The 12,400-nt window shown below is 57.1% G+C and overlaps 3 protein-coding genes across 3 annotated transcripts; 2 read left to right on the top strand and 1 right to left on the bottom strand.

The window, feature by feature from the left end:
* Window positions 1–788: 788 nt before the first annotated feature.
* UV8b_04331 (uncharacterized protein) lies at window positions 789–1,709 on the top strand (the record flags this gene model as incomplete). Its single annotated transcript, XM_043141829.1, has 3 exons — window positions 789–818; window positions 978–1,486; window positions 1,559–1,709. The coding sequence occupies 3 exons, from the start codon at window positions 789–791 to the stop codon at window positions 1,707–1,709; spliced, it is 690 nt and encodes a 229-aa protein (XP_042997763.1).
* Window positions 1,710–2,184: 475 nt separating this feature from the next.
* On the bottom strand, window positions 2,185–4,233 carry UV8b_04330 (uncharacterized protein; the record flags this gene model as incomplete). The annotated part of the gene is made up of 2 exons (XM_043141828.1): window positions 2,185–2,859; window positions 2,941–4,233. 2 exons carry the CDS (start codon window positions 4,231–4,233, stop codon window positions 2,185–2,187), a joined length of 1,968 nt encoding a protein of 655 aa, XP_042997762.1.
* A 3,227-nt stretch (window positions 4,234–7,460) lies between these two features.
* Window positions 7,461–12,294, top strand: UV8b_04329 (uncharacterized protein; the record flags this gene model as incomplete). Its single annotated transcript, XM_043141827.1, has 3 exons — window positions 7,461–7,961; window positions 8,078–11,286; window positions 11,391–12,294. The coding sequence occupies 3 exons, from the start codon at window positions 7,461–7,463 to the stop codon at window positions 12,292–12,294; spliced, it is 4,614 nt and encodes a 1,537-aa protein (XP_042997761.1).
* Between the last annotated feature and the right edge of the window lie 106 nt (window positions 12,295–12,400).

Genomic DNA, 12,400 nt, shown 5'->3' with positions numbered 1-12,400 from the left:
AGGCCGACGGAGCGCCAGTCCCCTCCGAGACTATGTACCTGCGCCAGCGCCCTTGGGCAAGGAGAGAGGGTGCGCGTCGGGCGATTTTTGTCGCGATTTTTGTCGGTCGTTGGGGGGGAGGGGGGGAATCGGCTGAGTTGCTAGGGAGTACGTTGGTTGGGCAAAAACCAAGCCCCAAGATGCGGATTACAGATGGTTGGTTCAATATGTATGTTGCTGGTATGACGCAGGTTGCATCGAGGGACCCAGCACGGCGCGGAGTGCAGGTGACCCGGGTCGGGTCTGGTGGCAGTTTGGGAACATTTCCAGCGAGGCTAGCGGTGAACCCACGGCCGCTTGCGTGCTATTACAGTAGGGAACCTACCTTGTACGAGCTCCTATTGACGACTGTTGCACTAAAAGTGTGACGCCACACAATGTGTGACTTTATTGGGTTGTAACCTCCTTGGAGGTATGTACCCAAGGTACCAGCCTCAATAATGAGCCACCATGTACGGAGTACCTGGACTGGTGGAGTTGCCTGTGGCTGGCCCTGGTGGCTTCCACCTTCCTCACATCCCAGGCCAAGGCCGAACAAAGGTGTCACAGCTCTCCTTCTGCTCTCCATCGTGCCTACACCCACCCTGAACCAAAGAAAGGATAACTCCCAAGTCATCTTCTGCCGCCGCCGGTTCTCGCTCGTGGGGTTCAATTTTTGCACAGCACGCCTTCCGGCCAAACCCTCTCCTTCGCCGCCGCGTACTCTCCTGCTCACGAGCCATCATCACCCGCCGGTGCTTCTGCCCATCATGTCGCAACACGCATTGTCTGACCAGCAGGTATGGATGGAACCCGCCCATCGTCAACATCCCACGGTTACTGCATGGCGCCCGCACCGAAGCCGACGGCCCTTTCCTCTCCTTGTTTGGCCGCTATGTCAAACCCCGCGTGACAGGCCGAGAATGCCCCTCAGCTAACCACCTTGCCGACGATTGCAGGTCGACAATGAGCTCCGCAAGATGACGGCGTTCATCAAGCAAGAGGCCATGGAAAAGGCCCGCGAGATCGAGATCAAGGCAAACGAAGAGTTCGAAATCGAAAAGTCCAAGCTCGTTCGCCAAGAGACCGACTCGATTGACAGCCAATACGCCAAAAAGTTCAAGCAGGCGACAATGTCGCAGCAAATCACCCGCTCCACCGTAGCCAACAAGACCAGGCTCAAGGTCCTGAGTGCGCGCCAGGAGCTTCTCGACGGCATATTCCAAGAAGCCGAGAAGAAGTTGGTGGAAGGCGCCAAGGACCAGGCCAGATACCGCAAGATTCTCAAGGGTCTCATCCTCGAAGGCTTCTACGCGCTGAACGAACCCACACTAAAAGTCCAGGCGCGAAAGCAGGACCGTGATGCGGTCGACAAGGCTATCCAGGAAGCTGCCGAGGAATACAAAAAGGCAATGGGCACGGATATCGAGGCCAAGATTGACGAGGCGAATCCATTACCCGAGGCATCGTAAGTGCTGTCATGACCTTTGCCTGGCAGCTGCGGTCCAAGCACGGACAATCCCATGCTGACTGGTTATAGAACCGGTGGTGTCATCATCGTCAGCGGCAACGGCAAGATTGACATCAACAACACCTTTGAAACAAGACTGGAGCTGCTCAAAGATTCTGCCGCCCCTGCTGTGCGAGAGGCTCTGTTCGGCAAGAACCCCAACCGCAAGTTCTTTGACTGATGGATAGCTGTACAACGAGTACTGGGAAAGCAGAGGAAGAATGAGTGTTTTTTTCTTTGCCTCGAATGTTGCACCTCGTCCGTCCATTCGAGACCCCCCCAATGAGGCATTCTCAGAGCCACCCATGCATGAGGCGAGGGAACTGTACAGTCCAAACTGTAGGGTCGTGCTTTGCGGCATTCAGCGTCAAGACTTGCATCAAATCGTTGCACCTGGTTCCGTACAATCAATCATAGCAGCTTAGAGGTTGTACTTTTTTTTTTTCTTTTTCTTTTTTTTTTTTTACCGTGGACTAAATAAATACATGTTGTCTTTGCTTTTTACTGTTCGTGAAATATTTGCTGTATCTATTCTAGTCCTTTGCCGCTATTTCCTCACACCGCTGATGCATCAGGCAATCTCCCTCAGCAGCGAGGGTTCCTGCCGTCTTGTGACCAATGCAAATGCAGGCTTTTGGCAAAAGTTGGTGAAATTCTTACTCTGCAGCCACCACAATGGTATCTGCATCCAATTCCGTGGCGCGACGACGCTGTTCCTCGGCCTCGGCTTCCTCTGCCAGGGTCGACTTTGGCTTGATGGCCAAAAACCTCTTCATGTACTCTCTCTGGCGGGGCAGAAACAAATCCTTCTGCTGACCCGGCAGGTCAAACACGCTCTTCTTTGCCTTTGGCCTTGTCCGCACGCTATGCGCCAGGCGCTGCTGCACCCATTCCACCACGCTCTTGGCCTCGGTGCGGGACAGCTTCATTCCCGAGTCATTCGTCTTCCTCCATATCTCGCGGAGTCTGCCGGCGAGCTCGTCCACCTGCGCGTTGAAGTCCAGCTCGCCATCCGCGTCGTCAAAACTCGCCACCGAGCCGTCGTCGACGGCAATGTTGACGAGGATGACGCTTGCGCGCAGTTCGGAAAAGTCGGTGCTTTGCCTGATGGCAAACCTCTCCCCGCTGAGCAGGTCGATGATGCTGCGGAGCGTGACTACGTCTTCGGGGCTGCGAGCGGCGAGAGCGTCGTCGTGGAATAAGTCGGCCACGGCGATCCGTCTTCGCAGGTCGTGTGTTCGTCTGCTGCAGACCGGTAGGCACGATAGGGCAGTCGTCTTTACGGTGCACGAGTCGACCCTCGTGTTGACGAGCGAGCACGTCTCGGAGCACTGGGAACCACCAAAGTTAGAGAGAGATATTCTCTGTGACCCGACACTCGGAAGAAAAGCGAATGGGGGGGGGGGGTTTACGAAGGAGTTCCACGACGGGCCCGGTATGGCGTCTGCCAGTTGCTGAATGGTGTACTCGAACTCGCACAGCACATCGACGTTGCTGATCAGAAGGCTGTCCAGGGCCAACTGGACGAGAGTCTGAGCAGCGTACGCCGCAGCACGGACGGTCAGTCGACCAGCAACAAGACCAAGGAGGGAGATGAAGGACTTCAAGCAGGACCAGTCGCGCTCGTCGTATGGTTCCATGTCGTCGGAGCTGGAAACGGCGAGGTCCGCGGCGAGGTCCGCGGCGGCGGGGCCCAAGTCCCGAGCGCCCAGGCGGATAAATACCTGCCGGGCTCGATCGGCCGTCAACAGGCGCCCAACCTGCTCTGGGCAGCTGGCAATCATGTTGCAGTACTCTTGCCGTATGATGGCTGAGGACTGAGCACACAACGAGTCCAGCATCCACTCGAACAGAGAGTCCGGCAACCCTCCCTTCTTGCGGAGTATCGTCTGCGGCAAGCCAGAGGTGAGGTGCCGCTCCCTGGATTCGACGCTGCCCTGCGTCAGGAGATGCCAGGGAGAGCCCTTTGGCAAGCTCGGGGGTTCCGGAGCGTCCGGGGGGCCGTGGTTGTCGGCGAAGAACAGGTACCGATGCTGGGAGCAGGCCGGCTCCGACCTCCGCACCGCGCGCAGCACCCTGTGAGCATCCTGCCCGCCTTTGTCCTTGACGACGCCCGCGACGTGCCTGCCGACGGCGGCGTCCGCGGCAAAGCCCTCGGCGCCGCTCTCGCCAGGAGCAGCAGCAGGCCGGTGCACCTTGAGCGAGCTCGCGACGGCAGCGTCGTCGGACCGCGCGTCCTTTGCCAGAGCCTTCAGGTCGAACTTGTGCCGAGGCGTGACGGCCAGCGGCGACGAGCGGAGGCCGGCGGCTGCCGTCCTCTTCGCTCTTGGAGTCGAGTAGGGATCATCATGCCGGGCGGGGACAGAGGTCCTGGAGGTGGCGCCGATGAGGCACGAAATGTCGACCAAGGAGTCGTCGTCGTCGCTGGCTTCGTCGTCGGAGGCGCGGATTTCGGTCACGGCTGGTGCGGGAGGCGTGCTGGGGGGTTCCGAGGACAGCGGCGACGAAGACGGCGGCGAGCGCGGACGGGGGATCGGCGGCTTGGGCTCGCTATTCGGGGACGCATCATCGGACGGCGGCGGCAGCGGCAGCGGCAACGGTAACGGCTCGACGGGCTTGAAGAAGCTCAGGATATTGACCGTTTGGCCTCTGGGTCTGGGTTCAGTCTCGCTCTGGCCATTGCTATCGCTGCTGGGGGACGGCATGGCCGGGTCTTCGGGGGGGGGGGGGGGGGGGGGGATCCGGGATCGTGGTGTTGCAAGGGGCCTTGTCGGTGGATTATGTCGGTTAGCTCGAGCCTCGAGGTGGCCAGGCATCATTGCTTGCCCTGAGACCCGGCGCGTCTCCACAGTCCGCCGGCGCGTGTAAATCACCCAGCAGGACCAAACAGCTAACCACATGCAGTCTGGTCTTTTTTATCTAATAAGCCTAATAAGCCACCCCAGACCACAAGGTCAACGGCAAAAGGACGGAGGGAGGACGGAGTACAGCGCCACGCCTTTTTGAGCCAGCCACAGCCACAGATGCGACTATGCTTGGGCTAGGCACCCGCGCCACGCGTGATTTCCGTCGTTATCAATTCAATCGCGCCGAGTATGGCGCGGCTCGACATGTTGCCGCGACCCTGGGTCTTGGCGCGCCACGCCAGGGGTGCCTGTGCCGCACCAGACCCAGACCCGAGGGGCACGAGATTGCAGTGGCCTTGACAGATGCCATGTACGGAGTACGGAGTACAGCCCAGATGCTACAGGGCTAGCACTGCTGCAGGCCAGATGCGGCTGGGATTGAGACCCCCCCGTCTCGTCGGTAGAAGCACGAGGCACTACCTTACAAAATTTTAGCGAGGTTACCAGTAGCTTAGTAAGCAGCTTTTTGGCGATGGTTTCAAGGTGTCGGTCGTGCTGAGAGATGGCAGCGAGCCTAGTCAGAACCTGCAGTTGTCAATCCATCTGCGTTTGGTCTGGTGGGTGCCAATGAGTTGCCCAGCACGGTGCGCAAGGGGCCAAGTCGTGACGGGACGAATGTCCGCCAGTCCGACCGAGACCAGAGCTGAAAAGAATGGTTTCGGTAGAAGCTGCCCGCATTGCACTTGCACGGAGTAGTACGGAGGCACTTAGTGCCATGATGTTCGGTGTGCAGAGTACGGAGTAGAGGAACAGAATGTGCATCAATTCAATGTTATCATGCTGCATGCTGTGCCACGCAACAAGTTGACTCGAGGTGGCGGTGTTGGGGCTCAGCTCAGCGTTAGCAGGGCCACCCGGATCCACCGACCACACCAGACCAGAACATTTATGAAGGGGCTTACAGCGACGACGAGTCTGGTGTTTGAGCGTACTCCACCAGACACTCTGCACTCAACTCTATATTCCGTGCGTCTGCCACGTTTCCGTAAGGCGTTGAGGCTATGCACTCGGCAGTCCGCAGTCCGCAGCCCGCAGTCCGCAGTAGCGAAGCACAAAGTCAAAAAAAGCCCCTCGTTACGTCACGATTCCGGCGTTGCCATGAGGGCGTTGGGATGGCGGCGCCAGGCAAGCCTGCGGCTTTGACATGAGTGGACAAACGACGTCAGCTTTCCGGTCTTTCCTTGTCCCCCGGAGTGTATGGCAGGCAATCGGTCTGCAGACGGCGCAGGCCGCGTTGGAAACAGTATATTCGAGTTGGTGGTAAGTCTCCGTCGCACACACCAACAAAGTCTAATTGCGGTTTTTTATTTTTTATTTTATTTTTATTCTTGTCATTTTTTTTTTTTTTTTTTTACATACATGGCCCTTTGCCACGGCTTGCAGCGAGGTTTTAACACGCCGCCTACTAATAAGTACGGACGATAATTGCCCCCTTGGCACTCCACGGACGTAGCCGAAAAGTGCTCGCCAAAAAAAAAAAAAAAAAAAAAAAAAAGAAAAAAAGAAGAGAAAGAAGAGACTGTGATGAATGGGCCGCTGCCTCGTGCCATTGATGATTGCATGCCCATGTACGGAGTACGGAATAACTGCTGGCATGTACTTTTGTCGATTCCGTGGATTCCGTCAATTCCGTAATATCCAGGGACCCCGCCGGGCAGCTTGGCAGTCGCGTTGGCTCACCGGACGGGCCAATCATCACGCTGGGGATGGGGCTGTCAGATTTTTGTTACGCCAGGTTGTCATCCCGCTCACGGCGATACGTGTCTACCTAAGGTAGGTACCTTCCTAGGTACCTACCATGCACTCCGGACTGCGTAGCGGTACATGGCGCGTCCGTGCCAGGCTCTGGCCGCTACGCTGACTGGTATTTCAGCCTGGCATGAATTGGAATTCTGGATCAGACTGGACTTTCCAATGTTCATGTTGTCAGCTAAATAAATCAAACTACCAACACCAGCCCCAACGCGCAAATAGTAATCAAGTCGACCACCTCCTTAGGTAGGTTCCCGAGTAAAACTACCTACCTACCTACCTACGGAGTACGTGGCACTTCAGACGCTCCGTGCTCCGTGTACACAAAGGTCTGGTACGCCGTAATCCAACCAGATAGGAGCAAGCGACGGGATTCAGGGGATCCTGACCCAATCCATAGCCAGTGCATCCTGGGGTACGGAGTACATTTGCCCTTTTGTTTTCGTAGCCGAAATCGAAGCTTCCATCATCGGGCAGAGCAGTTTGGCGACCAGGCACATGCTCAATTGCAGCAATTCCTGATCAAGGGCAGCAAGCAGGCAACCTTTGTGGTTTTTTTTCTTCTTTTTTTTCTTTTTTGCTGCTCCCTTATGGCTGCCAGCATGTGCTGTATGTAGGTAGTCGGGGATGGGTCCGGCCTGTTCAGGAGAAGAGCCACAATGTCCGGGGACCCGTAATGGGGCACTGTGGCCATGTACCTCGACCAACTTGACAGGGCGGCGTTAGTTCACAGCCAAGTGGCCGCAAGGTCCGGACTCCAAGACGCTACCCAATTACTACCGACTCTGAGGCGGGTTGGTAAGCGCACTTCGACATCCCAAGGGATTGTGCGAGCCTGGCTTGTTACCGCGGGCTCGCTCCTCGAAATCAAACCAGACCCAGACCAGACCAGACCAGACCAGACACTTTTCTTCCTCCCAGCCTGCTTGCTGCCCGGGATCGACTGCATCGCCAAACCTGCAATAGCCCTTCCCCCTTCATTCCCGGCGACCTCGCCAGGTTGCGTCAAGCCCCTTGCCCAGGCCCAGGCCCCGGCCCCAGAACAACTCCAAGCGCTCGCTCATCCCACGTCTCCCCTGGGCCTTTTTTTTTTCCGAAATTCCCTCCACCAACCTGGCCGAGTTGCTCCGTCCTTTCGTACCAGCGGCACCAGCTGCCCGTGCCAGAACACGCCGTCCACTGCGTCCCGAACTCCCGGCGATCCGCATCCTGGCTGGCATCCTCGAGCTGAACGGGCTTTCGCCCGCCGTTTCGCCCGCTGTGTCGTCCGCACCATGAGTACCACCCCTACCAGCCCAGAGCCTGGCCCCGAAGCCAAGTTGTCCAAGGCTCATACGCAGCGAGCGCGATGGGCAACTCGAAAGATGACCGTCAAGAGCAGCAGCCATAAGCGGCTTTCGCTCCTGAACCGCATGCAGCAGCACCACCAGCAGCACCACCAGCACAAACGAACACAATCCGAAAAGAGCCCTTCCGCAGGCGACGGCAACGAGGCACCTGAAGCTGGTCCCCCCTCCCCTCATGCTGACGAGCACGGCAATCAGCAAGTCGCCGACGAGGACGAGTCTGACGAGGAACAAGATTCGACCCGGATGCTGTATTTCAACCTGCCTCTTCCCGACAACCTGCTCGACGACGGCACACCAATCCAAACGTTTAGTCGCAATAAAATAAGGACCGCAAAATACACACCCTTGTCCTTCATTCCCAAAAACCTGTGGTTCCAGTTCCACAACGTGGCCAACATCTTCTTCTTGTTCCTAGTCATCTTGGTTGTATGTGACACCCCCCCCCCCCACCAAACGGGCTTCTTGGTGGCAACATCTTTGAAAGCCCCCTTGCTTGAGGCTGCTTGAGGCTCCTTGAGGCTGACTAGTTCCTTGCGGTACAGATCTTCCCCATCTTTGGCGGGGTAAACCCGGGATTGAGTGCTGTGCCATTGATCTTCATCATTGTCATCACAGCTGTCAAAGACGCGGTTGAAGATTATAGAAGAACCATCCTGGACATAGAGTTGAACAATGCACCCGTACATAAACTGCACAACTGGCACAACGTCAACGTACGAGAAGACAACGTGTCCACCTGGAGACGGTTCAAAAAGGCCAACTCGCGCTTTTTCGGCGCCATGTGGCATGCCATTGAAAGCCTGTGGTCAAAGAAGGCGCGGAAACTCCGGGCCGAGCGCAAGCAGCAGAAGCTGTATCCCCAACTGGAAAATGAAGGCCGCCCTTCGATCGAGACCATGCGAACTCGAAGATCAATCCGCGATTCTCTCGCCTCTCCCTTTGGCCATCGCGAGTCCTTTATCGACGCTCGCGAGGATATTCAAATGACACCGGTGCCCTCGCCAACACCGGCCAACGGTGTTCCTCGTATCCAGTTTCCTGACGAGGAGGATGCCAAGCGAGCGGTTGCTGTTCAGAACATGAACTTTGACGTGATAAACTACATGAAGCCGAGCCAAGGTGCCCGATTTAAGAAAGACACCTGGAAGGGCATCCAAGTCGGTGACTTTGTGCGCATCTACAATGACGACGAATTGCCGGCCGACATCATCATTCTGTCCACGTCTGATCCTGACGGTGCCTGCTACGTCGAGACCAAAAACTTGGATGGTGAAACCAATCTCAAGGTCCGGCAGGCTCTTCGCTGCGGCCGGTCGATCAAGCATGCCCGTGACTGCGAGAGAGCCGAATTCAGGATCGAGAGCGAGGGCCCGCATCCCAATCTGTACAAATACAACGGAGCCATCCTTTGGAAACAAGTGGTTCCCGGCTATACAGAGGACGAGCTCGAGGACATGACGGAACCAATCACAATCGACAACCTCTTGCTCCGAGGCTGCAACTTGCGCAACACGGAATGGATCCTGGGCGTCGTCGTCTTCACCGGCCACGATACGCGCATCATGATGAATGCCGGCATTACCCCAAGCAAGCGTGCAAGAATCGCCAGAGAATTGAACTTCAACGTCATCTGCAATTTCTTCATTCTCCTCGTCATGTGCCTGCTTGCGGCGATTGTCAACGGTGTTGCCTGGGCCAAGACGGACGCTTCTCTGCACTTCTTTGAGTTCGACCTCATTGGCGGAACTGCCCCCATGACTGGCTTCATCACGTTCTGGGCAGCCATTATCCTTTTCCAGAACTTGATTCCCATCTCCCTCTACATCACCCTGGAAATCATCAGGACACTCCAGGCCATCTTCATCTTCAGCGACATCAACATGTATTACGAGCCGATTGACCAGCCCTGCATTCCCAAGTCATGGAACATATCCGACGACGTTGGCCAGATCGAGTACATCTTTTCCGACAAGACCGGCACGCTGACCCAGAATGTCATGGAGTTCAAAAAGGCGACAATCAACGGGCAGCCCTACGGCGAAGCCTACACCGAGGCTCAGGCAGGCATGCAGAAGCGAATGGGCGTCGACGTCGCCAAGGAAGGGGCTCGCATCCAAGCCGAAATTGCCGAGGCCAAGGTACGGTCCCTAGAAGGGCTGCGCAGGATCAACGACAACCCCTATCTCCACGACGACGCACTCACCTTTATTGCTCCGGACTTCGTCTCGGACCTGGCGGGGGAACACGGGCATGTGCAGCAGTCGGCAATCGAGGAGTTCATGCTCGCTCTGGCGCTCTGCCACACCGTCATTGCCGAGAAGGCCCCGGGCGACCCGCCGAGGATGACGTTCAAGGCCCAGTCTCCCGATGAGGAAGCTCTCGTCGCCACTGCTCGCGACATGGGCTTCACCGTCCTCGGCCACTCCAACGACGGCATCGACGTCAATGTCATGGGCGAGGAGCGTCACTACCCCATACTAAACACCATCGAGTTCAACTCGAGCCGAAAACGCATGAGCTCCATCGTGCGCATGCCGGACGGCAGGATTGTCCTGTACTGCAAGGGGGCCGACTCGGTCATATACGCTCGGCTGAAACGAGGGGAGCAGCAGCAGCTGAGGCGCGAGACGGCGGAACACCTGGAAATGTTTGCTCGCGAAGGTTTGCGCACCCTGTGCATTGCCCGCAAGGATCTCACCGAGCAGGAATACCGCGAGTGGAAGAGGGAACACGACGCTGCCGCCTCGGCCCTGGAGAATCGCGAAGAGAAGCTGGAGGAAGTGGCTGGGCTGATTGAGCAGCATCTCTACCTCCTGGGTGGCACAGCTATCGAGGATCGTCTTCAAGACGGTGTGCCCGACACCATTGCCCTTCTCGCCAAGGCTGGCATCAAGCTCTGGGTCCTGACGGGCGACAAGGTGGAGACGGCCATCAACATTGGATTCTCTTGCAATCTTCTCAACAACGACATGGAGCTGATCCACTTGAGGGTCGACGAGGACGAGAGCGGTGAGACTGCGGACGAAACCTTGCTCGAGAGCGTCGAGAAACAGCTGGACCAGCAGCTTGGAGTCTTTGGGCTGACTGGTAGCGACGAGGACCTCGCTCTGGCAAAGAAGAGCCACGAGCCGCCGGGTCCGACTCACGGCATCGTCATTGACGGCTTCACCCTTCGTTGGGCGCTCAGCGACGGCCTGAAGCAAAAGTTCCTGCTGCTCTGCAAGCAGTGCCGATCGGTCCTCTGCTGCCGCGTCAGCCCCGCTCAAAAAGCCGCCGTCGTGGCCATGGTCAAGAATGGGCTGGACGTCATGACGCTGTCCATCGGTGACGGGGCAAACGACGTGGCCATGATTCAGGAAGCCGATGTCGGGGTTGGAATCGCGGGGTTGGAAGGTCGCCAGGCAGCCATGTCCTCTGATTACACGATTGCCCAGTTCCGCTTCCTCCAGAGGCTGGTGCTGGTTCACGGACGATGGTCGTACCGAAGACTGGCGGAGAGCATCAGCAATTTCTTCTACAAGAACATGGTCTGGACCTTTGCCATTTTCTGGTACGAGATATTCTGCGATTTCGACATGACGTACCTCTTTGACTACACGTACATTCTCATGTTCAACCTGTTCTTCACGTCTGTACCCGTGGCCATCATGGGTGTTCTGGACCAGGATGTGTCAGACACGGTCTCCCTCGCCGTGCCAGAACTGTATCGCCGGGGCATCGAAAGACTTGAGTGGACGCAGAAAAAGTTTTGGTAAGAGAACCCCCCCCCCCCCTTTATTTTTTTTTCCCCCGACACGAGCAGCAAACCTGAACCTGAACCACGTACTGACCGAGATTTGCACGCAAACCTTGCAGGCTGTACATGATTGACGGTGTCTACCAATCCGTCATGGTCTTCTTCATCCCGTACCTGCTGTTTGTCCCCGGCAGGCCGGTGACTCTTGGCGGGCTCGGACTCGAGGACAGAGTGCGGTTCGGCGCCTACATTGCTCACCCCGCCATTCTGGCCATCAACGGGTACATCCTGATCAACACGTACCGATGGGACTGGCTCATGCTTCTTATTGTGATCATCAGCGACGTGTTCATCTTCTTCTGGACGGGAATCTACAGCTCCTTCACATCATCAGGCTTCTTCTACCACACGGCCGCGCAGGTTTACGGAGAAGCGACATTCTGGGCCGTCTTCTTCATCGTCCCGGTCATCTGCCTCTTTCCTCGATTCGCCATCAAGGCGCTTCAGAAGGTGTACTGGCCTTATGACGTCGACATTGTCCGGGAGCAGGAGCTGATGGGCAAGTTCTCCCACCTGCAGCAAGAGTTCTGCTCGGATGCTGCCAGCGAAACAGCGTCAAGCAGAAGGTCGGGGTCCGAGAGCTCCAGGAGAGCACGGAGATGCAAGCGCGTGACGTACGGCAGCGTCGACGAGGACCTGCGACCAATCTATCCGCCGTCGACCGCCACTCGAACCACCACGCACAACCGGACCCAAAACGGCAGCGACTCGACAAACTTTACCGCCAACCGCATGTCGCTGGAAGTCCCCACGCACGGCCGCCCCTCGATAGACCGAGCGCGGCCATCCTATGACCGGATACGTGCCTCGATGGACCGCGTGCGCCCAAGCTTCGAGGCTAGCAACGACTTCACCTCGGCGGCCCGGTTGTCACGGATAGAGTCCAGCCAATCGCAAGGCCTGGGTTCCGGCGGACGATTCAGAACAAGGCTTCGCGGACTGTCATTAACCAAGAACGCCTAAAGACGAAAGCAGCGCCCCTTCCCCCACCCGGATCTGAAGAACGAGGAACCCGGCTACTAAAGTATAATCCGTCCATCTGTCCATCGACTCGACAGCCGTTGTCTTG

Source organism: Ustilaginoidea virens, chromosome 3 (genome assembly GCF_000687475.1).
Source record: "Ustilaginoidea virens chromosome 3, complete sequence".
NCBI lineage: Eukaryota > Fungi > Ascomycota > Sordariomycetes > Hypocreales > Clavicipitaceae > Ustilaginoidea > Ustilaginoidea virens.
The sequence above is the reverse complement of the archived record's forward strand: the minus strand, read 5'-3'. Positions and strand labels throughout refer to the sequence as shown.